This window comes from Cydia pomonella, chromosome 8 (genome assembly GCF_033807575.1).
Source record: "Cydia pomonella isolate Wapato2018A chromosome 8, ilCydPomo1, whole genome shotgun sequence".
NCBI lineage: Eukaryota > Metazoa > Arthropoda > Insecta > Lepidoptera > Tortricidae > Cydia > Cydia pomonella.
Window position 1 is genome coordinate 19,708,642 of NC_084710.1, and position 27,714 is coordinate 19,736,355.

Here is a 27,714-nt window from a genome sequence, read left to right on the forward strand (position 1 = left end):
TCTATACTTTTTAGATCCTAGTGTAATAAACTATCTGTTGACTACTGGTATTTTGAAAGTAATTGGTGACTTTTGACAAAAAAGTATGGTATGTCAACAGGATAACTGAGACCTAGAGAAAACTTGTTTTTTTTTTTCTAAATAACAAGTAAATGGTACTTACAAGGCATTTGAACCTATGACAGTATTTGGACAGTGAGGTGGGTTAAATGCTGCCATGGTGAAATCCATATAATTTTAGAGAAAATGCATTATCCTCATTGACTCACCTCTCCTGGTTAGTGATCCATAAGTAAATTGATGCTGTATATTCCTGGTTATACTTTGAATTTTCTCAATTAATATCAATAGTAAGCTTGCATGCAATAAAGCGGTAGAATCTATTTTTTCCCAAGCTAAACAAACCCTTAATTTATAAGTATATTAGTTCCAAAAAACTGCAGGATACCGAACTCATGACCTGAATTTTGAGAGAAAATTATACACTTCAGTAATTTCAATATCTACCTGCGATTGCTGCCAACGGCGTTACAACGCTGACATGCTGTCGCAATTGGAATATGACCTTTATGTTAGTCACGATAATTTCTGGCTTCACCGTCGTGCAGCTTAAACTTTTAGCCAAGATCATAATCATTTATCGACTAATGCTAATCAAAAAGTGAAAATGTATCGGGTTAAAAGATACGAGTCACATCATCATTTTTATACATTTCTTTGTTTCGATTGGCATTTTCTAAAAACTTTTATCACTTGGCGATAATTGCTATACTCCTGACTTACAAGAATCTTATACTTTTCAGATGTTCCTGAGCACGGTGCGGTGTTAGGAGGCGAAGAGCTGCAACATTACTACTATCATCAGTAACTTATTGGTCGCCAGTGATAAATAGTTAATTAGGGCCCTGTCGGTCTACGCAAGCCTGGGCATTTATCTTAAAATATGAATTTTATGCTACTTTGTGTGTACTTAAATATTTAATGCGTGAAAACAAAACGCATTGTGTGGGGAACGACGCCATACTTGAGAACAATGAGTATTTTCTATTAATATAACTTTATGCTGTCGTAAAAAAGATCTATGAAATTTAGTAAGGTTCTTGGGAATCTGTTCAGGGCTATCCCTCCAAATTTGTCAACATCATAAAAAATATGCATGTAAAAGTAATATTACGTATGGCATCGTTCCACAGTGGAACGAAGAAAATGCAATGCCACTCAACAGGTTGTTGTAATAAGAAGTACACAGACATAATAGTTTGCTTGTAATATAAACGTAGGAGTTTGCTCAAAATAGTTGACGAAGATTTCTTCAGGATGCATATGTTCCAATTGCGGAAAGTTTCTAAGAAGTTGTGAAAGTTCATGGAAATTTCAGGAATATTTCACAGGAAATAAAGTAAAAAAAGCAATAGCTTGCGTAGATATCTCAGAGGCTAACATTAGTTTATCCGCACCTGTCTAAAACCGTGTATTATTAAGTAAATAAGTCGCTATTTATCTAATCTTTAACTAAATTAACTTTCGAACAAAATTCTGAATCATGTGTATGTGTTGGTATTATGTACGCAATGATCATTTGTGTGTTGTTTTGATCAGAAATGGCTCAATACCAAAGTTATAGTGTCCTTGGTTTCCCAAATTTCTGTAATGTATAACTTTTCTTTTACGTAAAGCAAGATAGTCTGGCCAAAATAACGTGATATTATTGTATGGAGATCAAATATTTTCATGACGAGTTTCCATAGCAGTCCCTATATTTATAATTTCTGATAAAGCTCTTGTTCTTAGCCCTTTTCAATCTTAGAGATGTAGGCCTCCTTAATTTTATGCCATTCTGCTCTATTTTGCGCTCTATGTACCCATTTCGATAAAGCTAAGAAGCCGATATTTGGCATGGCAATTCAAATTCAACTCTTATTATATAAAGATTTATGCAAGTTGGCATATGCGTCCCCAACAAAGTACTCGTAGATCGGTTTTGTGGATTCTATTGTTTTGTGCAATATGTTATTGGGGTATAATGATAATTTAAATGATGGCATTTTATGGTCATATTTTATGCATACTCGTACCATAGGAATTATATTTTCTTATAATATAGATGATGTCATATATATCACGTTCGGATGGCCATCGCTATTTATAAGTATCTTCATAACCTTATGTTGATCATAACTTTTGAGTATTGAAATTTGTTATTCAACTAAAATAATCATTAGAGTTTTCTAAAAACTCCATACAATTTTAAAAGGTTTTCATAGCTATTACCTCTTCAAACTATTTTGTTCACTTTTTTCCTTTTAAGGAAATAATGACACAAAATGATATGGGTTTGTACCTATTGTACAAATATTTTTCGAACAAAAACCTAAAATAACACTTGTAGCCTTTTTATATCTGATTTAGAACATTATCCTAAGATTATTTATTTAAGTAAATATGTTGTAAATAATCGGTGTAGTTAACATAGAACGAATTTACTAGCGAGGGTGTAAATAACATAATGCTCAATAATATTGTATTTATATTTCTATATAGGTATTGATTAGTTTGATAAATAAATATTAAGGGTAATCAAAAGCGTTTTATTTAATTTTAAAATATTATTGCTATTGCAATTACTTGCTTACATTATGCAATAACGTGCGTACGTCATATGAAAGTATAATGTCAGTATTGGTCATTTCAACGACTGGTTAATGCTATGCAAACCATCATTCATCGTTTTAATGATGTAAATAATTGCGATTTTTGTTTTCATTTTGTTTGTACTCGTATTGGTGACATTCAATGGCTTTCAAAGTCTGTTGTCAAAGAGTACCTACTCCTTTCCACTAAAATAAATGAGTACCACTGAAAATGTGCAACATGGCAAAGGCCAAACAAAATCTCGTTAGGGTAATTCATGTGATTTTTGTTTTAGGTAGAATTTGATCGATCCCAACACTAGTTTCAGCGTAAGTAAGATAATTATACTAGAAAAATCGCATATAACCGATTTGCAAAATCAAAGTGATTCCATAAGTGTTCAGTGAACAAAGTTTTGTACGGAACACTAAAAATCACTCCTTTTGTAATCTACATGTACCTATTTCAAAGTAAATATTTGTGTGACATGACCATAAAACACAAAAAAAAACAATATTAAAACACGCCGTTTAATCATAAGTCGCCCGGATGTATTTAAGTATTTTTATATTATATAATATATATCGTTGTCTGAGTACCCACAACACAAGCCTTCTTGAGCTTACCGTGGGGGACTTAGTCAATTTGTGTAAGAATGTCCCTATAATATTTATTTCTTTATAATAATTCGAGCCTTGTATTATTGACTTGAGAGTTATCTCAGCCATGTTTTTTGCAGTAAGGTTTTTTTTGTGGTTAGTCCCATAGTAAAAGTTGTTCAGTATGAACTACATATTAACCCCTCAGAGTTTGGTCAGTGATAATAAAAGCATCCTGTATAGTCCTAAATAACTTTCTTTTCGGTACGAGCTATTATCAATGACTGTACTTTTCTTTCAACAGGCAACTATTAATACTCATCAAGATAATTCCAAAAATTCCAAACACAATTAGGTTGCGTTGTTATATCACAGAGTTCCTTTGGCCACCTCTGTCTCCATCATCAGATCAGCCCGATGGTAGCATAATATTGCATTGACTTATATATGTACTTATAAAAAATTTCTGCTCAATCGATAACCGGGAATTGGGTCAAATTTAGCTTCCAAGATTTGACCCACAGAAACATAATATAAGTATAATAATTATACATACTAACAAGGCTAATAGTACAAGTGTTGAGTATTTGATAGACGTGCAAAGGAGAGAAAGTACAATTAGCAATTATTATAGTGTGTATAATATAATAATTATACCTATATATATTTTTGAATAAAAGGTAATTGTGTCGCAATGGCACGTGTTTTCTATCACAATACAATGCAACACCTGTGAATCATTCACATTCCTTTTTTAATGCTAAAATATTGGATTTGATAACATTGCAGTAACTGTAATATTATGAATTTATGACTAATTATCTAATGGGAAATTTTTGAGTATAAGCAGTGCCGGGTACAAAAAACATTTTGTGAGCAATAAAACGAAGTATTTATGACACACGTGTCAGTTATAAATGGTAATTATTCAAAAGATAAGTATGAGTAGGTAAGTATGAGACCTCTATTACCAAATGAAATATTTGGAAATCAGCTAATTATTATTATTTGTACTCCTTGGATTTCACGGGCCTATAAATCCCGATCTTTTGATAGGCTTGCGTGCGGACATAGATCCAACACGTAGAGACGCCTTGGAAAGCTTTTATGTCATGTAGAGCGCCTGCTGGAACCCGATCACAGATGCAACACTAGACATCCATGAACCGGTTGCAGCAGGCAATGGGAGGCTCTCTAGGTGTTGGTCGACTCTTCACAATGAGACCGTTCGCTGACATGACTATCGGGACAATGATACATGGCGGTGATCTCGTGAGCCAAGTCTAGGTATTTGCTGGACATGTCCTTTTCGGCTATCACGAGATTTGTATCATGGGGAATGGTAACGTCAACGAGCACGGTCTGACGCTGCGATCGGTCTATCAGCACGATGTCTGGCTTATTGGCTACAATAGTCCTGTCGGCGATGATAAATCGATCCCAATAGAGCATGGCACGACCGTTTTCGAGAACTGGCGCAGGTGAGTACTTGTAGTACGGCACTTCACGGTCCACAAGACCGTGTAGGAGAGCAAGTTGCTGGTGAATTACTTTTATTATTATACACTGAACTCAATAGTTGTTATAATATACGAATGGCAATGTTTCGAGACGAGTTTTGAAAAGTAGCTCGAAATGGTTCGTGTAATATTACACATGCTTGCGTCGCCAGTTCCTTTTTTTTTGAACTTGGCTGGACACACTACCTCTTATCTAGATAGCTTAACAATTCATAATGTAATGTTACTCGTAATCTAAACGAAATAAAAACCTACAGTATTTTTTAAGGGTGTGAAAATTTGTATAACAGTTTTGAATGATTCACGGTTACTTTCACTAGACTGAAATCGACCGGGATGTAAGCCGTGATTACCAGTGATCGGATTTCCCGGTGCAACACAGGGTAAATGACCTTAAACATTACATTAATATGGATATGCCCTGGGATTCCACAACTTATATTGTTGAATAAGTTACTGGCTATATTACATTCAGCAAATTTTTGTATCATTCTGTCGCGTAAAATAAATATTTTCGGAAAATAAGTGTATGAGCATTGTGTATATAATAAGCGTTAGTATTTTCTTTATTTATCTTAACTCTTAGGTATAGAATTTTTATAATATGCATATATTATAATAATAAAATACCAAAACATAAAAAAAAATGCATACAAACACATTATAAAATACCTAACCTAGGATGCCGCCAGGGCGTTTATTATTATGCAAATTCGATATATATACTTTCAATAATTACAAAAGATAGGTTGTAAAACTCTGTTTAAACTTGGCCTAGGTATCAAATACCCTTTGGGTATTAAATACAAAATTTGGGTACATTAATAAAAAATCACAGTTCATCATTAAATTCATTAAAAATAGAAGTTTTGTTTTTTATGGCTATCTACTAAAAATACTGTACAAGTTTACATTAAATTAAAGAATATTCAATGCATTGATAAAGATTTAGTTTACGAGTATATTCGTAATTTGAGCTGCTTATCTAAGTATACCTATCATATAGATATAATTTTTTTAAACGAAATCCGGGATTTTTGGTCATATCCATATTACGTTTTCTACTTGGTATCCCATGGGATACCAACACCATGGATGCAACACCATGGTGTTGCACCAGAAAATCCGATCACTGGTGATTACCTTTTAAATTGTTTTTGAGCTCCCGATATTTCGACGCAGTTACATGCATCTTGTGCACGGGTAACTGTTATGGTAACTGGAGTGGAATTCACTTTCAATAGTAGTAGTAGTAAACACTTTATTGTACAAAAACACATAAGAAAAAGAACGTACAATTAGGAAAAGCTAAATACAATGGCGAACTTATCCCTTCAAGGGATCTCTTCCAGTTAACCTTTGAGTAGATGGAAGGAGAGGGTGAGAAGAGGGTGACAAATGCAGCAACATGTACAACAACCTTAAGGTACCAAGCGCTGCCGGTGATCACTGCCTTCAGCCAAGAATTTAAATTTTTCAGACAGGTATTTAAAGAGGAGAAGAAGATGTAAATAGAACATTAAATAGAAGAGAAAGAGTGTGGAGATCTCTACGGCAGCGGATAGAAAGCCAATTAAGTTTTTTACGATAGTAAGTTACATGATCGTACTTCCGTAGGCCGAATATGAACCTAATGCAAACATTCTGTAATTGCTCTAACTTGCCAAGAAGTTCTTCAGACATATCAAAATTCACAGCGTCGCCGTAGTCGAGTAAAGGGAGTAAAAGAGAGCGAGCCAGCATGGTTTTCGCATCGAGAGGAAGGAAGTTCTGCAGGCGCCTTAAAGAATGGAGAGATCCAAAGAGCTTTTTGCTTAATTCATTTATAATATTTATAATCCTATTTACGACTGAATATAACTTGAACCTTTTCAAATCGAGAGTTAACACACACTAATCAGGTACCTATGTATATTTTTATTTCGAGCTCATTGTAGTCAAAGGCTTAAATGTCTTCAATAATGAAAGCGAGTCTTACCCTAGCTTGCTGAGAAGCATTAAAGCCAGCCACATTGCTGCAGGAGAAGTCGAAATCAATGTTGATATCTGAATGATACTTCCGTTACATACGAGTACACTATATAGGTACATAGATATCAGTCAGCATAATATATTAATATATAATATGTTATAAAACTTGATAATTGACTTTTCTGGCAAGTCAGTCAGTAGCAATTTGATTTGAATATCTGGCTGACCAGTTATTGGAATCCAAATTTCAATTATTTTGAGCCATTATTAAAAAATTAATTATTTACTATCACGATAAAATATGTGTTCACATAATATTTCTGATAACATTAAAATAAAGTAAGTTAGTTATTCGTGAAATTTCAAAAATTTTGAGAAATAAAATACACGTGGAAGCAACTAAGGATTTTATTGGTTAATTTTTATATAAAACGCTGCAAAAAATTGTAACACCATCAGTGGATCTTCTGGTTCCGTTCTAGTAAGAACATAACTATCAACAAACACCATGTTTGTGCCGATTGTCCTGGCGACGGTCTGCCTTGCTAGCAGCACGGTATTGGCTACATTTGACAAGCCCTTCTACGACGTAGAAGACGCTGAGAGCCTGTTCAAAGACTTTGTCCAAGAGCATAAGAAAGTATACAATCGTAGAGAGTATTACGAAAGGCTTGCAATTTTCAAGGAAACCTTAAAAAATATAAATGAGCAAAATGAGAAATTTCCTGATACCGTATTTGCATTAAATCACTTTGCTGACTTGAAGCCTCACGAGTTAGAGTGTTATCGTGGTTTCAAACTCCCTAAAGATATGAATGTGACGAAAGTGGAAATCACCGAGGGAATGGATAGTGCACCCGATTCATTAGACTGGAGACAACAAAATAAGGTTACACATGTCAAGAATCAAGATAAATGTGGCAGCTGCTACATCTTTAGTGCTGTTGGTATGCTTCCTTATTTTAATACCTATCTTTTCTTTGATGCGTAAGTTTTGATTGAATTTGCTACCTTTGTGACTATGCTGCTGTTAGTTCATAAACCACTTCGAGTGTTGCTTTATTATTACATTATCATTAGTATCGATGAGGAAGTGGATATTAATTACGGTTCAATTAAGGGTAATAATTGAGTGGAGGTTCCTCTTCTGGAAAAACAAATGTGTTTCGCTTTTTTACAGGCGATATAGAAGGGCAGTACGCTATGAAACATGGCCAGCTCATAGCTTTATCCGAAGGACAAGCTCTCGACTGCCTTAATGTTGGAGGTTGCCAAGGAGGATACATGGAGCAAGTTATGCAGTACGTTTACTTGTAATTTGTTTAATCCTAATTCCAATCTAGTGAAGAAGTGTGGGGTTTACTGGAATGAAAAAGATATATACTGGAATGATAGAGAAATGGATGATAGAGGTAGATAGTTAAGTGAGTCTAGCGCTGCACAGACTTTGCGGTAGCAAAGTGTGATAGTGCCTGTGTATTGACATAATTTCATGGGAATTTAGAAAATTACTTGCCAAACAGATGTAAAACACTCATTTATACTTTTATGATTTGTACACATTATAAAATTTTAGAAACGGGACTTAATCGCGTATTGAGTTTTAAATTTACCTCCGACGTTTCGAGGACGGCGTTGTCCGACGCTCGAGTTTGTTGAACTACCCGCACTTGGTCTTGTTTATCAACTAGAACGTTTTGCGCATACGCTTACAAATACTAATCACTGGATTCCATGTGGATGAGATCCCCAAACCCTCGTCCGGATTAAAATTGCAATGTTTTTTGATTTCAATGGCTTCCCGCACTTTTCTGCCGTAGAAACGGCGATCCGTGGAAAGGATGTTAGGGTTATGCAGACCACGGGGTCAACGCCACGCCGTCCTCGAAACGTTGATGGTAAATTTAAAACTCAATACGCGATTAAGTCCCATTTCTATAATTTAATAACGAAGAGATGTAGATTCAGATATTCAGACTTATCTAACTAGTTAATAGTACATTACGATACAAGTGCGAAAAATAGGAAACTCGAAACGAGTGGCGATAAATTAAAACACGACCGAAGAGAGTGTTCTAAATCGACACGAGTTGCGAATTACCTATTCGCACATGTATCGTACAAAGTTTTACAGTACCTACAATGGCCCTTTAAATGTTCGACACAGTAACGTAATATGCTAATTTTCACACTAGTGCGGTAAAGTAGCACCATATGTACTGTAAAAGTAGATTGTTAAACAAGAGATGAAACGCACCCATTTCTGACGTGGTAGTTTGGCGCTCGAACGCAGTGAGAGGGCCAACAGTCCGAGATTGAAACGGTGCCTTTCACCCTAGTTGTTTAAACTACTCTACTTTTCATTTCGAATACCAGGAAAGTAAAATACATGTGCATTAAAAACACGGCGACATATAAACTTCAGTAGTATTTCTTGAAGGTACTTTCAATTACCAATTTAGGTAAAAATGTGGCATTTCATGCAAAAAAAAAATGCTCTATGTTTATAAGGACTCTTTATGCACGGATCGGCACAGATATCGTTAGTTATGGAATGGGGAGCTAATTATCAGAATGGAAATAGTGCAAAAAATCCATTTTAAAACAAAATGTTGTGCTTACCGTAAAAAAAAGAAAAACTCGTACTCAGAAAGTACAGTGCTCTCGAGCAGAAATTTATCAGTTTCTGTATAATTTTTAAAACAACAACGACCCATTTTCAAAGCATTAGAAATGAAAAATGAATTTGACCTTCTTATTTCTGATTCTTCTTCTTTGTTCTGATTTCCTGTAAATATTTACTCGATTCAAGTTGGCAACTAAAAATATTATTCCAAGTAACACGAATCATGGGTTTTAATTAGCCATCCATGTTATCTATTTTACTTTTACCGTTCTTCTAATAATCCCTACAACTATGAAATATTCTAACATCATCATTTCTGCAGCTATCATTAAACTTAAACGTTCGTTAATTTCAGGGAATTAGCTCAAAGACGAATGAAGTTAGAAAGGGAAGAGGATTATCCCTATGCGCCATCCAAAAAACCCTGTCATCATGACCCCAGCAAGGGAGTTGTCCAGTGCGCAGGCGGTGTCAGAAAAGAAATGATGGATGAAGAACAGCTGAAGGTCTTATTAGCCAACCGTGGACCTATATCGATTGGTAAGTTTCGTTTACAATACTCGTAGTTTATAGAGAAATATTAAATTGAGATCTAGTTTAAAAAAAAATGCCGAATGAAATGACAAAATGTTATACAGTCAGCATCAAATTAGCGGATCAAATAACGCTTCATAAGTAGATACTTATGAAGCGTTATTTGATCCGCTAATTTGATGCTGACTGTATAACATTTTGTATTCTGTAACAGCTTAACAAAAAGTGATGTCTTTAATATAGAACAACTAAGACTGTAACAGATATATTTTTGAACGCGAATTTTAGAAAATTATCTTCATTTGGAAAAGTTATACGGAAAATCAGATACTTTTGGCGCGTTGTTTCATTCGCTACTTTTGATGCTGACTGTACCTGTTTGATTAAAAAAAAAACTGGTAATTTTCATTTCAGTGTTAGTGGTACTGTCAGAACTCAGTTACAATCTCTATATTTGGAGATTATCTTAACTATGTTTAGCCTAAATTATATAAGTAGTTGGTTTTTGGAAGTTCGTGCTTACATGTTATATTAATATTCGTTGTAACATACATTAATTCATGTTACGACCGGTATGGCCTAGTGACATGAAGCCGATGGTCCCGGGTTCGAATCCTGGCAAGGGCGTTTATTTGTGTTTATTGGTCCTGAGTCATTGGTGTTTTCTGTGTAAATAAGTAAGTACTTATCTAAATACGTATGTACCTATATCGTCGCCTAGTACCCATAGTACAAGCTTTGCTTATTTTGGCGCTACGTCGATTTGTGTAACATGTGGGCAGAATCTTAAATATTAATTAATCTATTTTTGAAATTGTTTTTATTTTTTAATTCTTGCCTTATTGTATTAGATATTGTATGATTTACGTGATATAATTAAATAAAGAAATATTTTCACTTTGTAAGAACATGAATTTAACACCAATATCTGCAATGTAAATTATTATTCACGGTCTTAAATATTTGACATTTCCTGTCGCAATGCCCTCGGTAGCAATGCCTACCGCTTTGCGATGCTGTTGCAATAACAGACGACATCGGTAATCCTAACTTGTGACACATGGTGAAAAAAAAAAAAGAAAAATGTATAACTATAAACAATAAAGTTTGAAAGGAATTGGATTTGGGTTCTTGTATGGAAGAACCTAAATCCAATTGAAGAGTATCGTTAGATGCTCTTGACTAATTTTTATTATTTTTTAGCTATAAACTCCCAGGACTTTGGCTATTATCAAAAAGGTATACTAATACCGAATATGTGCAAAGGACGACCTATAGACCACGCCGTGCTTTTGGTAGGATATGGAGAAGGTTCGTACACATTTTGTAGCTACTACATTATTATTATTTTTTGTTTTATTTTGGTATATGGAAAACCAATTTTAAAGTCTGTCAATAGGTATGTCAAAACCAAGTCACATAGTGGCAGTGTCACAACTAAAACGGCGTTTTTCACTAAGTTATAATAGAAACAAATTTTCACAAAAATAAATCTCTAATACACGACCGATTTCAGAAAACTTTGTAAGACATTTCAGTCTCTAAATGCCGTCTAAAATACATCTTTAAAATCTGTCGGATTTATTTGGCCCTCGGTGTATATGTGTATTCTCACTGACTGACTGACACCGCAGAGCCGAAACTAAAAAACCCTAAAAACTAGAAAGTTGAAATTTGCACATTACGTGCAATCTGTGTTGTTTACAAGAAATAAAAAAACAATTTTGAGAGATTCAACCCTTAAGGAAGTACAAAACGGCATGAAAGTTTAAATAGGGATTAAGTTTTATTTTTAGCTAGGAACTTGAAAGTCCGTAAAAAGGCATTTGGACAAAAAAAAGAATGATTTATATCATCGTTTTTGAAATATAATCATATAAGACAGAAGAGGGCGATAATTTTTATAAGGGACTAAAAACTTCATAGGAAGACACTTTACGAGTATCACAACACAAGAAAGTAGCTTCACCGTCTTACATACTAAGGGGGTTAAATTAAAAGAGGGAGGGAGAGTTTGTCACGCGAGAGATTTGAATAGGGACGTGAAATTCGTAAGCAATACTAAAAACTATGAAAAATAATTTCAGTGCTTTTGAAAATTCATCCCCTGCTGGGGTTAAAAATGGGTTATAGGTGTATATCGTGAGATACATATACGCGAACGAAGTCAAATATGATGAAATGGCGTCATTTTTTAAAATGTCACAACTATTTTGATAGTTTTAATCATAAAAGTTTACAACGCTCAATTAGGTATTTTACGTTATCTTCCTCGCTTATAAATGCATAAGTCAAAATGATATATTAAACGTTTTTTGTTTTACTGAGAAAGCGGGAAGGAGTATGCAAGGTTATGCGTATACTTTAGTTCAGGGTTCAGTTTTGGACAAGTTTTACTTGCATAAGAATCTCACTGCATCTGATGCGATATTTGACCCTGTGCCGAATTTCTACTCATATTCATCATGATTGATCCTTAAAAATGCGTTTAAATATGTGCCAGAACTCAACAATAATGTTGCGACAATATTTATTTTACAGAAAACGGCCAAAAATACTGGTTAATCAAGAATTCGTGGGGAACTGGTTGGGGCGAGCAGGGCTACGTAAGAATGTTGCGAGGAGTCAACGCATGCAACATTGGGTTTTACTTGGCTGTATCCACTGTGGAATAACCATCTATACCTTTTCTGAGCATTCAAAAAATCACGAAGCTCCGTATCATAGATCATAGCGAAATTCTAAATTAAATTTAAGGAGTTTGCACATAAGTTACTTAAATTAATATATGTATATTTTATGATTTATCATAATTTACATGGCAAAACCACAAAAATGGCAGCTATGTGCAGCGTGTATATTAACAACAAAGCTTATTGCAATCTCCTTAATCATTGTACTTTGGTAATAAACCTCATCATCATTTAATTATTGGATACAAATAAATCTGGTATGTCATGGCTTGAAATTGAAACTGACTTTTCTTTCTTGAACTACTCTCCTAAAATTTTAAGACAACTAATGAACTAGAAATCCGAGCGCAAAATTGTATTTTTTACATGTATAGATATTTTAATTTTTTTTAAATAAAGGTACCTTTTTTCAGATTTTTGCTCATATCTTGAATATTTCTACAACAAACAACAAAAACAAAACAAAACAACAAAACAAAACAAAAACAAAACAACAAACAACAACAACAAAACACACAACAACAACAAAAGATTTATCATAAAATTCCCTACAAATTTGTTTAATTTTATTTTTACTCTACGATCAATACTTTAGGAGCTACAGGGTGTTTAAGTTAACAAAGAGACAAAAAATAGTCAATTTACGAAAACGTCGTATTTTCGTAATTGTTCATTATAACTTTTTTTTTGTTTAGAATAAGCAAGCTTAGTCACCTGCTGACCAAATATAAAAAAAACAGCCAAGAGCATGTCGGGCCATGCTCAGTGTAGGGTTCCATAGTTACACGTCCGTAAACATAGACTTTTTGCTAAAACTTAAAAACGGCTAAACGGATCAGGTTTGCTATAGTTTTTCTCGATAGTCTTTACTAAGCTTTACTTTCACAATTTTTTTTCATATTTTTTTGACCCACGGTTCAAAAGTTAGGGGAAGTAGAGTAGGATACATATTATTTTTTCTTTCAGAGCGATTATATCCGAAAATATTACGTTTATCAAAAAATGGTTATTGAAGACCCGCATTCGTTTTGAAAGACCTACCAACGACACCCCACACTATAGGGTTGAACCTATAAAAAAACATCTCCACTTTTGTATGTTTTTCTTCTAGTTTTTATTTTGCGGATAAAAATAAAAATAACCAACTTTATAGGAAATTTTATGGTAAAACTTTTGTCCGAAGTAATTATAATGCTATTCGTTAAAATATTCGAGATTTGAGCAAAATCTGAAAAAAGGTACCTTCACTTTTAGTATGTTTATCTGGAGACCACAAGGTATAATATAAGTTTCAAAACTACACGAATTATTTCCCCTGATTGTCCTTACTGAGGTTAAGTTTCTTAAGTTATAGGTATACGTTCGTTTCTGAAACTCACACTTGTGTTTTAATGCCTTCATTATGTAGCAGTCACATAAACTACTATTACAATTGACTACAGCGTATCGAAATGAATCATATAGTTGAGTGGGAGCCCATATATGAAAAGTCCGCAAATATAGTTTGGTATACGAAATCTTAAATAGCCAATACAGTCAAAGAGTAGAAAAAAATATTTATATTTTGCCTGCTTCTTAAGTAAGCGATATTTTATTTTCTCTGTATTTTATTTAGTTTATTAATATCATTATGTATGTATGTGTATATTAGTCGGTATATGGGAAAACTAATTTAAAATGTTTAATTTTTATTCATTTAATGAATTTAATTAAGTGTAATGAATACCTAAGCAGCTTTGCATTAACCACAATGTTTGCGGAAAGTTTATTCCTTAAAAGGTTATCTTTACCTACTCATGAAATATGTAACATAAAATATGTATGCTTGGTAACAGTAGTACCCCTAGTGTAAAATGGGATTTTGAGTTTCCAAAACGTCCCGCTTGGCGCGCTGTTTCTAAATCCTATACAAAATGAGACAACGCAAACGCGTACGTCACGTTTCGCTATCGAATAAATTTACATTATACTATCCGCAAAACTATCTGGCCGGTCAGGTCATAATGCCATCTCTTTCACTCTTGGTTGGTCTTAACAAGGGTAAAGGAGATAGCATTATGATCTCAGTGGTCTGTTAGTTTTGCAGCAAGTATAGGGTTATTGAGAATGTTCCAGTGACTCTTGTAAAGGTAGTAACACGATAATCAAAGTTTCGTTATCTGCCTCACTATCGCTCTTGCATATTCGAGTGACAAAAAGGCAGACAACGAAAATTCGAGTTTTGCGTATCGCAGTAGGCCTCTGTAAAATATAAACAAGCTGCCTTGATGCATCAATGCAGCATCAATGTCATAGTGAAAACTCCTCAAAAATCTATTTAAGTCATAGTATGTATATAAGTTACTCTATGGTTTAGAATATGTGATAGTGCTACTCTCTGGTGGCAGAACATTGTAGTAAAACTCCCTATTGAACGTTCGAATCATGACTTCGTGACAGTAATGCGGCGCTGAAAGTCACTCATTTAAAGAAGGAAATAGACAATTATAGCGGCCGTGTCTATGCCGCAGCAGTAATGCAACTGCAGTAGCAACACGAATGTCACGTTAAGAAGAAAGTGGAAGACCTGCGTGAAATCGCCGTTTAATACAAACGTAGTCAGGGCTATAACCGCGAAAATCGAAGTTCGTTAAATGCGGACATTTTTCTCTGTCACTCAAATACGCATTATGAGTCATTAGGCCGGTTAGCAATCGACGTAATACCATTTTTAGGGTTCCGTAGTCAACTAGGAACCCTTATAGTTTCGCCATGTCCGTCTGTCTGTCTGTCCGAGGCTTTGCTCCGTGGTCGTTGGTGCTAGAAAGCTGAAATTTGGCATAAATCAATAAAGCCGACAAAGACGTAAAATAAAATATAAAATTTTAATTTTTTTTAGGGTACCTCCCCTACACGTAAAGTGGGGGTGAAATTTTTTTTTCGCTTCAACCCTAGAGTGTGGGGTATCGTTGGAAAGGTCTTTCAAAACTAATAGGGGTTATCCAGAAACATTTTTTAATAAAGTGAATATATTCGGAGATAATCGCTCCGAAAGTAAAAAAAAATGTGTCCCCCCCCCTCTAACTTTTGAACCATAGGTCAAAAAAATATGAAAAAAATCGTGGAAGTAGAGCTTAAGAAAGACATTAAATGAAAACTATAGCGGACATGATCAGTTTAGCTGTTTTTGAGTTATCGCAAAAAGTTTTCCCTTCATAGTATAAAGACTTACTTTAATTAGGTACTGATTATGCAAATTTGCCTATTTGTTTAACTCGGGTGAAAGGTACCGTTTCATCCCTTGGTTAACAATTTACTATACTTTAAGCTCCAGTTTAGCTTATTGTGACGAAAGAGTAACTACGGAACCCTACACTGAGCGTGGCCCGACATGCTCTTGGCCGGTTTTTTTTCTATTTGCAGCCGCCGTAGTTCACGCGCCTACCGCAATCCAATCGAAACAAATCATTTATTACTATACATACCGCATATCTTAGCAATGTTTAAATTTATCTACAACCTCTTACTGAGAAGGAACTACATGACATCGTTATGAAAAAAAGCCTCTAAAAACGCTCTCGACATCTATAATATCTCCACAAAACTTTAAAAAATCGCATTGCCATTTACTTATATTACAACAATGAATATATATTTTAACTTTCTAATCAAAAACGGCATTTATCCAGAAATTAAAAAAAAAATCAAATTAGCAATCTATAAAGGAAAAGGGCAAATGGATGACAAAACTAATAGACCAATTAGTATAATTCCGGCAATTGAAAAACTTTTTGAATTTTGAATACTGTCTATGCCAACGATTATCCTTTTTCTTCGAACGGTTTAATATGTATACTTAGCGATAAACAATACGCATACAGGAAAAACAGATCTTGCATTAACGTGATCCGCGAAACAATAAATAAAATAATGAAATTCAAAGAGAACTCGTCTCACGTCGCTATTTTATTGTGCGACATGACCCGTGCCTTCGATTGATGTAATCACGACGTCTTAGCAGGGATACTCCACCACGCAGGAATTCGCGGTACAGCACATAAACTGATGATTGATTTTTAAAACAGAGAAAGTAAGTGGTGGCTTTGACATTGGTGTAGCTCAAGGATCGTCCCTAGCCAACCTGTGTTTTTATTACCCTCCATAATCAACCAACCTGTGTTTTTATTACCCTCAAAATCTAGAGGAACTCATAACCAGTGATCGGAACTATGGGAGTAAAACTTTAACAAAACTTATCAAGCGAACGTAAAAAGAGTGCTTATAGCCTTAAAAATATTCGAATATCTATGAATGTAACTATTTTTATGGCTGTAAGTACTATACTATTCCTATCCCTATGGACATGAATATTTTTTAGGGCTGTATGCACTATTTTATGTTCGCTTAACAAGTTTTGTTAAAGTTTTACTCCCATAGTTCCGATCACTGCTCATAACAGAGAACATAAAGCGAATGCAAAACTGGTTCACCCTCAACGGCCTAGTACTTAACCTTGTAAAAACACAAATAATGCATATTAATTTAGGTGGTAGGCCTTTATCAATTCACATTGACAACATACACATAGAACAAATTCAACACACAAATTTCCTCGGGCAAAGCCTGGACTCCGCCCTCAAATGAAACCAACACATAGAAATCCTTTGTAAGAAGCTCTCCAATGTATGCTTTGCTTTGGGAAGGCTTGCTCACGTGCTATCTTACAAGGAACTACGGTCAACTTACTTCTCAGTCTTCCATTCCAAAATGTGCTACGGCCTGGAACTACGGGGCACAGCGGCAGTGTGGCATCAAGTTTTTGTACTACAGAAACGTGCCCTAAGAATAATAGCCAGAGCCCCACCAGGTACTGCAGAGAAAATAACTTTGGCGTGCCACAGGGCAGTGTCTTGGGCCCATTATTATTTTCATTTTACATAAATGATTTGCCTAAAGCCGTAGATTTTCCTACAGTATTATTTGCAGACGATACTTCCGTAGTAATACCATGTACTGATATGCAAACATTTGAACGTGACATTAATACAACCCTGAACGCTTTAGTCAACTGGCTGGAAAACAATAAACTATCAATAAATGTAAGTAAAACTAGGTATATGCAATTTAGAACAAGTAGGCGACCAAACCTGAAGCTGAATATATCTTGTTTAGGTGATTCTGTCAGCGAAGATAAGAGCTTTAAATTTCTTGGTATAGATTTGGATGAGCATTTAACCTTTAATGTGCATGTTGATAGTGTTTGTAGTAAAATAAATAAATTTATATTCCCGTTGAGGAAACTCAGACAAACAGTATCTCGGGAATCAGCATTACTGGCATATCATAGCTACATTATGTCTACACTCAGATATGGTATAATAGTATGGGGTAGCTCATTTGATGTGCAAAGGGCGTTTATAATGCAAAAGAGCCATCTTCACACTGAAACAAATGGAATCCTGTAAGCCAGTAATGCAAAATAATAAATTGTTTTCTCTGCCATCCTTGTACATATTTGAAATGGCCGTAATGAAACGTATTTAAAAAATAACAGTGTCTTGATAAGCTACAATGACCGTATTTCTAGACAGCGCAATCTATTATTTTTTCCAAAACTTGTGTCAAACAAACAGCTAGAAGTTCGTTTTATATGTGCATAAAAATATTTAACAGGTTGCCAGCTGACATAAAAGACCTTCCAATCAACAAGTTTACAAAGAAATTATTTTTATGGATTTGTGAAATGTGTTTTTATTCCATATATGAATACTTTGATTATGAAATTGAACAGTTATAGAAATTTGAATTGTAATAAATCGCTGCATGATTTTTCTAATGTTAATAATTAATCTGACATGTTATTTTTAATATTTTCATCTTATTTTATGTTATAGTGCGACTATACCTACTTTATTTGCATGCTACACTAAGCAGAGTATGGTTGAACTAAAATATATTATTGTACACCTTTGTAAACCCATATTCAGCAAATAAATAAATACAATATCAAAGTACCTTTATCCTGTAACGCAGAGAACAGGGAAAAATATGTGCCTATATAAGATTAGTTGATTCGTCTGTGGGCATCAGTTACCATTTGTAGCTAATTAACTGCACTTTGGAACAAAATAATCTAACAGCAAAAATGGCTCCAGTTAGTTTTCTGTTCGTGGTAAGTTTGTTTTATTATTTCACGTTTTTATATGCAAGCTTTTTTAATCATTTAGGAACTTACCTTTTGATTAATTATTTGAGCGTTTGCTCCAAATAATTTTCATTGACATTTTGATCCCATGATTTGATGGGGAACCTCCTCCTAAGTCGCTGCCTCACTGCTGAGGGTCGTGACTCCGCTTGCTAATTTGCCCTATGGCAGCTCTCCACTTCTCCCTGTCGGTTGCTTTGTGGAAAGCGTTGCTCAGTGTGATGTCCATTGGGCGGATATTTGGTCACACCACCGCGATGAACTTGGTCCTCTAGCCGTCTGCCGTCCACCTTCCCCATCACCACAAGTCTCTCCTAATTGTCAGGGTCTCTGAGAGCTACGTGACCGAAGTATCTCAGTACTCGTTGAAGACAGATGGTGGATAGTCTAGGTTCCTTTTCCAATTTGAGCTGGGCTAATATGGATATATAAGTGCGGCGTGCAGTACGCTGGTATTCGGAGTATGCGGCGCCACACCCGGATTTCAAAGGTATCGACTTTTTTCAATCGATCCGCTTTCAGTGCCCAAGTTTCCGCTCCATAGAGAAATATGGGAAAGACGAGGGTCCTAACTATTCTGATTTTGGTTTTGTTGAGAATATTCCTATCCGATTTGCCATACTGTTCTTCGTCTGTTGCTCAGAACAGCGCCTAGATATGTGAACTCTTCGACTATTTCTTAGTTGTTAAGGGCGTCTGTTTGCTGATGGGTATCGAATCTATCAACTATCATGATTTTGGTTTTTGTCTTATTGATAGTTAGTCCGTATTCTCGGTTTGTGTCTTCAAGGTGGTCCAGCAATGTTCTCATTTCGGATTCTGTCCTAAACACCTCCATCCCAGTTCTCCAACGTTCGTCGTGATGGGATAAGGGGACTGATTTGATATTTTTGAAATATGAGTAATAGAAATTTGAATCTAATGGTATTGACCACTCGTTTTCAATTATTTTAGTAAAGTTTAAATGCCTAGTAGTGGAGATATTATTAAAGGGAGAACATGTAATCAAGCGAACGAAATTAAAAAATTGGTCCCCTGATACATATTTTCCCACAAAAAAAGTAAGATAATTGTAAACATGTTGTGAAGACGTGTTCGCAATCATTTTCGCTACAAAATAAACGCTTATAAGTATTGCCGGAAAATATTTTGCAATATCAAAATAGCATACGTAGACGAAACGCACCAGTGATATGACAATACCAAATAATTGACACCCTGCTATCACCTCAACCGACAATATCTTTTCATCACACTTGCTCGTAAACGGTGTTATTGTACTCATGCTAGCATTTTGAGGTGGAATGTGGCATATTGTGCCCACAGGTGTAATAAATTTAATTATGCCCATGGGCGTAAAATGGTTTATTATATCATCTACTCAATTTCTACACAAGGAGGTATAAAATGAGTTTTACTTATAAAATATATACTTTAATTTTTTTGTGTATGTCAAAAAATATTCAACTAGCCGTTTAAAATATTTTTACACAATTTTCAAGCGTGGCTAAATGCCGGATGGATTATGTGCCTTCGATTCCTAACCTTTCAACAATGACAAATATGACAGATGAATGTTTGAAATGTCACCGTATTTATAGTACATTGTGCAACGAGTGAAATATTAGACACGAGGGAATTAAAGACCCGAGTTTGCAATATTCTTACAAATCTCCCCCGGAGTTACACACAATGTTTTTCATCACACTTGCGAAGAAAAAACTAAATTTTTAGTGAAATAATTCTTAAATACGGTGACATTTCAAACATTCGTCCGCCATATTGTTATTGTTTGACACGTTGGGCATCGAAGGCACAGATCTATCTGGCGTTCAACCACGATTGAAAATTGTGTAGAAATATTTTAAGCGGGTATTAAATATAAATTAGAAACGTCAGTAAAAAGTAAACCTACATGGTTCACATAAATTAGTGACAGAATAAGAAAAGCTCTAATACCATAGGGAGTTTTAGCTTTTTTTTTTCACAATTCATAACTCCCACGGGAACAATATAGCCTTTGTCCTTTAGTACACCTGCACGATATAAGATCTTTTTCGAGCAAGTGTGATGAAAAAATGATTTCGCTTAATATTTAGTGTTTTCCTCACAAGTGTGATGAAAAATATTGTGTGGGTTCCCTGCCTTTTCGCTGGAAATTATATTGCTGAATTTCACTTGCCAACCAACTTTTAGCTGAAGGTTCATTTGGGCGGATTTCATTTCCCAACTTTACATAATCCAACCTAACCTCCCAAATATGGGGTTGGGAAATGAAATGGTTGCGAAATAATTATTTGGTAAAAATCAAGATTGCGAAAAGTTGGTTGGCAAGTAAAATTAGCAATACAATTTTCGGCGAAAGGGCAGGATACCCATTGTACCCGCGGGCGGTACAAGAATGATGAACTCGCGTTAGCCCGAAGCCGAAGGCAAGGCGAGGATAAATTTTTGTTTACCGCCCTTAATACACAATGCACTATAAGAGTCACAATGTCAAAAAGCCGGTCCCATACAATCGAGTCGAGTCGAATCGAGTTAATGGAGTCGGTGAGTAAGGTTGCCAGAGCTCAAAAAGGGTGTGGAGTGTGCGGAGTGTGCGGAGGGTCGGCAACGCGCATGCAACTCCTCTGGAGTTGCAACTTCCATAGGCTACGGAGATTGCTTACCATCAAGCGGGCTATATGCTTGTGTCAAGGTTGCGCTCTCATGTAAAACGGCCCTGTCGTTGATTCTGTTCAGCAGCTCCAATCACTTAGGTCAATTAAGTAAACAAAAAATATACTTAATTCACCTTTACGTCATTGTCAATTTTTTCGTTTAATCTGTTCTCCCAAGGTGCATTAGGTGAACTATTAGTTACTTATCTATGTTCCCGAAAGTGGAATTTACTTTCTGCAATCCTGTTTACAACTAATTATGACTTGATCCTTTTCAAATCCAGAGTGAATAGACTAGGTAAGTACTTTTCAGGTAAACATGCTCTATTTCGATTCGACCTTATCGTCCGTCACTTACCATTAGGTGAGATTGTAGCAAATTTCTTACACTTTTTCAGTAGGAAAACGGAGTCGTGTCCAAGCTTGCTGTGGAGCATTGTTGCCGGCCAAATGTCGAGATCAATGTCCATATCGGATTGACTTTTCTTGCATTAATTCAGTCGGTGGCAATTTAACAGTAATATCGACATCTAGCTTATCTGTTATTAAAATTCAACATTCAAACATGTTATTTTATACAATTACATATATAATGAACGTTAAGACATTATTTATGATACGTGTAGTATAGTATTTCTGATAACTTTAAAATTACACGTAAGATATTCATGCATTCTCAACAATTTTTAGGACTAAAACACAAGTGGAAGTATCGAAGGCTTATTAATTAATTTAATTTCGCAAAATTATAACATCATCAGTGGCTCTACTGGTAACATTCTAGTAAGCTCATACATATCAACGAACACCATGTTTGTGCCAATTGTCCTGGCGACGGTCTGCCTTGCCAGCGGCACAGTCTTGGCTGCATATGACAAACCATTCTACGACGTGGAAGAGGCTCAGAACCTATTCGAGGACTTTGTCCAAGAACATAAGAAAGTATACAACCGTAGAGAGTATTACGAAAGGCTTGCGATATTCAAGGAAACCTTAAAAAATATTAATGAGCAAAATGAGAAATTTCCTAATACTGTATTTGCATTAAATCACTTCGCGGACTTGAAGCCTCACGAGTTCCAGTATTACCATGGTTTCGAACCCCCGAAAGATATGAATTTGACGAAATTGGAAATCACCGAGGGATTGGATAGTTTGCCTGCCGAATTTGACTGGAGACAATACAATAAGGTTACACATGTTAAGAATCAAGGACAATGTGGCAACTGCTTCATCTTCAGTGCTGTTGGTATGTTTAATTATATTTTCATCACACTTGCTCGTAAACGTAGATTCTAATAATCATTTAAAATATTTTAAATTACTATTACATTAATCAAATTAAATATTTATAAACATACAAAAATTAAATATATAAACGTCAGTATTTTAAAAGTAAAACTCATTTATACCTAGCCCAAAATGCCCACAGGCAATCGAATTACAAAAAATCTATTATGGCCGAGGGCATAATATACTCGTACTCATTCCATCTCAGTACGAGTATGCTGGCATCCAATAATACCGTTTACGAGCAAGTGTGATGAAAAGATATTTTACATAATTTTCAATCGTGATTGAATGCCGGATAGATCTGTGCATTCGATGCCTAATCCGTCGAAAATGACAATATAGCCGACGAATGTTTGAAATGTCACCGTAATTAATAATTACTTCGTTTAAAATTTAGTGTTTTCCTCACAACTGTGATGAAAAACATTGCGTGTGCCACGGATGGTAAAAAATTACAAACTCGCCTTTGGCTTCGGGCTTAAAGTTATAATTTGCTCTTAAATTCTTGTTTACTGCCCTTAATAAACTATAATAGCTGTCTTATTTTTGATCGGTACCTACGTTTTTTCTGCCAATTGTAAACTTTCCGGCTACGTTGTTGATATTCTGTTGGGTCTAAAACTACAGTGCTGCTTAATTATTAAATTCATTTGTTTCGATGGTGCTAAATGCTAAAGAAAAACTCGTTGCAACTACACTGAACACCCTCCATTCTCCGCTATATTTACAGTACATATGGTGATACTTTCTGGCATGCGTGCGGGAATGAGCACTTTCCTTGCATATGTCGAAACTTTAAAGAGCCATATGTACTGTAAAATGTTGTACGATACACGTGCGAATAGGTAATTCGAAACTCGTGTCGATTTAAAACACTCCCTTCGGTCGTGTTTTAATTGATCACCACCCGTTGCGAATTTCCTATTTTCTGCACTTGTATCGTAAATAACTATTACAGTACATAATTACATATGGTGCTACTTTACTGCACTAGTGCGCAAATTAGCATATTACGTTACTGTGTCGAACATTTAAAGGGCCATATGTAGTGTAAAACGTTGTACGATACATGTACGAATAGATAATTCGCAACTCGTGTCGATTTAAAACTCTCCCTTCGGTCGTGTTTTAATTTATCGCCACGCGCTTCGAATTTCCTATTTTTCGCACTTGTGTCGTAATGTACTAATTGTTTCTCTTTTTTACAGGCGATATTGAAGGACAGTACGCTATTAAACATGGCCAGCTCATATCTTTGTCTGAAGAACAAGTTCTCGACTGCCTTGCTGTTGGAAATTGCGTCGGAGGATACATGGAGCAAGTTATGCAGTACGTTTACTTGTAATTTGTTTAATCCTATTAATTCCTATACAGTGAAGATAGTGTGGGGTTAACTGAAAGAAAAAGAAACAGATCGTCTATATAATATGGGTAACTCTACAGGCCGCGTAGCCAACGTTACAATCGTTAACGCTCCATAGCGTATCGTAGTCATCTCTCTCTATCACTCTTCTACATTAGTGCGACTGTGACATTTGCGTTAGTGGTGGTCGTTGATTCAACGAACTAGTTGATAAAACGTTCTTCGTTCGTCAGCGAACGAAACGTTTTGTTTAACAGTCCCAACTAGTTGACGACTTTAATGTACAAACATAATCGAAATGGAACGCAAACACAATCAACGTAACAACGCCCTTACTCAAAACAAACGTATCAAACTTTTTCTCTTCAGTTAAAGCAAAAACCTAGTTGACGAAATCAACTAGTTTTTCAACTAGTTGACGTTTTCTAAGTTAACGTTTCGTTTCGTTGAAGCGAAAACCGTCAACGACCCACCACTAAATTGCGTTTCGTTCGCCACAGAGCGTGAACGGTAGGCACGTTGGCTACGCGGGCAGATGTAGCTATATAAACTACAGGCTACCGATCATTGTTTTGTATTAAGAAATAGTATTAATATAACACAGACTAGAACAAGATTCAAGTTGGTAACTAAAAAAATATTACTCCACTAACACCAATCAAAGGTTTTATTTAGCCACCTATAACAGCCGTTAAGTTAGTGTCATTTGTTTGCTTTTACCGTTCATCTAATAATAACTACAACTATGATTATATACCCCTTACCTCTTAGCATGGCTATCACTGATCTTAAAACATTCGTTAATTTAAGGGAATTAGCTCAACGACGAATGAAGTTGGAGAGGGAAAGGGATTATCGCTATGTAGCACCACCCAAACGAACCTGTCATCATTATTACCCCAGCATGGGAGTTGTCCAGTGCACAAGTGGTCGATCAATCTCAATAATGAACGAAGAGCAGTTAAAGGTCCATTTAGTCAGCCGTGGACCTATATCAATTAGTATGTTTCTTTCGTTTATGTTTTGTAACTTTTTTGTTTTGGAGTTTTTTTGTTCTCATTTTTCTTTGACTGTGACATACTATAAAAAATAGTTTCACAAATTAAGCACATGAATTAATATCCGAAATGTTAATGAATATTTCTTGAAAATCTTATTAGATGATTGATTTTTCCTGCAGCAATGCAATGCAATAACGACAAAACCTTAACTTATGAGTTAGTGTGAAACAAAAATGATAAAAGTTTATTTAATTAAAGGAATTGGAGTTAGGTTCTTATGTAAGTAGAAATATACATGTATCAGAAGATTGATGCCTTAACCCATTTTTATTATTTTGATACAGCTCTAAACGCCAACGACTTTTACTATTATCGTAAGGGTATATTAATACCTTATAAGTGCCAAAGAAAACCTATAAACCACGCCTTGGTTTTGGTGGGATACGGAGAAGGTTTGTATAAATTTTATAGCTACTACTTATATATTTTTTTATTATGCCTAATTATTAACAATTTATAAATGCTCGTGTCTTGATTGACTAACTCATCAACGCAGAGTCGAAACTACAAAAGCTAGAAAGTTGAAATTTGCATATCATGTTCGATCTGTATCATGTATAAGAAATAGGAAGCAATTTCAAGAAAGTCAATCCTTAAGAGAGTATAACAGGGGATGAAAGTATGGATATCAAGTTTTATTTTTTGCTAGGAACTTGAAAATTCGTAAAGAGACATTTTGATAAAATACAAGAAAAGTAATTGTAAGTCTTCATCTCTAAGTTGGGTAAAAAGTTTGTACTGGGAACGGAAAAATGTATGAGTAAGAAACTTGAAACTTCGTAGGAAGACACTTATATTACAAAACAAGACAAGAAGCTTCAGCTTTTTGTATTAATCCTTTCCTAAGGGGGTTGAAAAGAGGGTTATCATTTTGTAACGGGAACGGTTTGAATAGGAAGCATAATATTAGAAAATATGAAAAATAATATTCAGTATCTACACACAAATCATAAACCTTCTATGATGCCTTAAAAATCCGTTAATAATGGCCAACATTAAGATAAACTGTTTTGTTACAACTAATTTATTATCTGTGAAAATGTCGTAATTGATTAATTACTACATCAAAATCTATTTCGTGGTAATTTCTCCATACAAACGTTTTCGACATTTTCCTCTCTGGATTTATATGAGTTCAATATTACCAGTACCTGTGTCTGTACGTTTTGCTTTTTTGATATTCATATTAGGTACATAGGTGCAAGATGGATGTCAAACATAATTAGATTAGTACAAAGGAAGATACAACAATAAAAATACAACACATGTCATTATAAAGAATAATTAAAAATAATACATTAATAGGCTATTCATCCAAGAATTCAGCTACGGAATAATAGGCCTTCCGGATTAGAAACGACTTCAGTTTCAATATAAATCCTAAGTTGGTGCATTAATAATGCATTTGGAGAATGTGTGAGCACTCAACAATAATGTTCCGACAATTTTTTTCACAGAAAACGGGCAAAAGTACTGGACAATCAAGAATTCGTGGGGAACTGCTTGGGGCGAGCAGGGCTACTTAAGAATATTGCGAGGAGTCAACGCATGCGCCATTGGGTCATACTTGGCTGAATCCACTGTGGCATAATCATCTATTGTTACCTTTTCTGAGCATTCAAAAAATCGCGAAGCTTTGTAAGCATAGCAAAATTCTAAATTAAATTTAAGGAGTTTGCACAGAAGTTACTTAAAATAATATATTTATATTTTATCATTTATCGTAGTTTACATGGCAAAGCCACAAAAATGGCAGCCATCTGCAACGTGAATCTTAACAACAAAGCATAATGCAACCTCCTTAATCATTGTACTTTGGTTAATAAACCTCATCATCATTTAACTATTGGATACAAATAAATCTGGTATGTCATGGCTTGAATTTGAAACTGATTTTTTTTTCTTGAACCACTCTTCTAAAATTTTAAGAGAACTAATGAAATAGAAATCTGAGCACAAAATTGTACTTTTTGTATTATTTTTTTAATTTTTTTAATCATTGAGCGAATGCCATAAAAAAAAATACACGGAAACTATATATTGCAAGAGCAGACTTTAACCAAATACTTAAATAAATTTAAAGTTGGCTCGATATATTTAAAAAAAGGTAAAATCACGAAAACATGTTTATTTTTAATATATTTCCAGTTATTAACCTGCATATCATAGTAGTTTAATTTAAGTATGGAATAGCCGGGGATAGCGCGCGAGCTCACGGCAGCCAAATCTTACGAGCAGATACAGCATAAACAGTCTACAGCCGCAGATGATACTGTATTATAGTTGAAAGATTGGGTTGCACTGCAATTCAATTAAGGTACTCGTATTTGTTTGCATATTTTTCTGTACGATGCATAAGTAGCAGTTAAAATCGAATATTGACAAATAACTAATTTGGGTAAAGAGTAATAAAACCATATTTGACAGATTCAGTAAAAGTTTGATAGAGAACAATACGCTTGCGGTCCCATTCCTTAGTCGGTTGTCAAGTTTCATATACGAGTATAATAAGGACTAAAATGTTGAAACACGCACCGATGGAAAAATAACTTAGTATTACGTGACTGATTCTCCAATAG

At 34.9% G+C, this 27,714-nt stretch overlaps 3 protein-coding genes across 4 annotated transcripts in view; all 3 read left to right on the forward strand.

The window, feature by feature from the left end:
- LOC133520794 (uncharacterized) overlaps window positions 1-1,749 on the forward strand; it is a 49,237-nt gene extending 47,488 nt beyond the window's left edge. For both annotated transcript variants that reach the window (XM_061855457.1, XM_061855458.1), the window contains one exon: window positions 804-1,749. Coding sequence is in view for 1 of the 2 variants with exons in the window: in XM_061855458.1 (XP_061711442.1) it covers window positions 804-868 (65 nt within the window). In the remaining variant the exon portion in view is untranslated. The remainder of the gene's footprint in view (window positions 1-803) is intronic.
- A 5,414-nt stretch (window positions 1,750-7,163) lies between these two features.
- LOC133520795 (procathepsin L-like) lies at window positions 7,164-12,855 on the forward strand. The gene is made up of 5 exons (XM_061855459.1): window positions 7,164-7,668; window positions 7,902-8,022; window positions 9,703-9,887; window positions 11,085-11,192; window positions 12,423-12,855. The coding sequence occupies exons 1-5, from the start codon at window positions 7,230-7,232 to the stop codon at window positions 12,554-12,556; spliced, it is 987 nt and encodes a 328-aa protein (XP_061711443.1). The 5' UTR covers window positions 7,164-7,229; the 3' UTR covers window positions 12,557-12,855.
- Window positions 12,856-18,354: 5,499 nt separating this feature from the next.
- Window positions 18,355-27,172, forward strand: LOC133520804 (procathepsin L-like). The gene is made up of 6 exons (XM_061855472.1): window positions 18,355-18,725; window positions 22,109-22,667; window positions 23,920-24,040; window positions 24,885-25,075; window positions 25,420-25,527; window positions 26,593-27,172. The coding sequence occupies exons 2-6, from the start codon at window positions 22,229-22,231 to the stop codon at window positions 26,724-26,726; spliced, it is 993 nt and encodes a 330-aa protein (XP_061711456.1). The 5' UTR covers window positions 18,355-18,725; window positions 22,109-22,228; the 3' UTR covers window positions 26,727-27,172.
- Window positions 27,173-27,714: the final 542 nt, after the last annotated feature.

Bases quoted from the DNA above. Each gene is read 5' to 3' on its own strand.
- LOC133520804 (XM_061855472.1), top strand. From the start codon at position 22,229: ATGTTTGTGCCAATTGTCCTGGCGACGGTCTGCCTTGCCAGCGGCACA. The intron at 22,668-23,919 runs GTATGTTTAATT...TCTTTTTTACAG, and splicing joins CTTCATCTTCAGTGCTGTTG to GCGATATTGAAGGACAGTAC. The intron at 24,041-24,884 runs GTACGTTTACTT...CGTTAATTTAAG, and splicing joins TACATGGAGCAAGTTATGCA to GGAATTAGCTCAACGACGAA.
- LOC133520795 (XM_061855459.1), top strand. From the start codon at position 7,230: ATGTTTGTGCCGATTGTCCTGGCGACGGTCTGCCTTGCTAGCAGCACG. The intron at 8,023-9,702 runs GTACGTTTACTT...CGTTAATTTCAG, and splicing joins TACATGGAGCAAGTTATGCA to GGAATTAGCTCAAAGACGAA. The intron at 11,193-12,422 runs GTTCGTACACAT...TTTATTTTACAG, and splicing joins TTTGGTAGGATATGGAGAAG to AAAACGGCCAAAAATACTGG.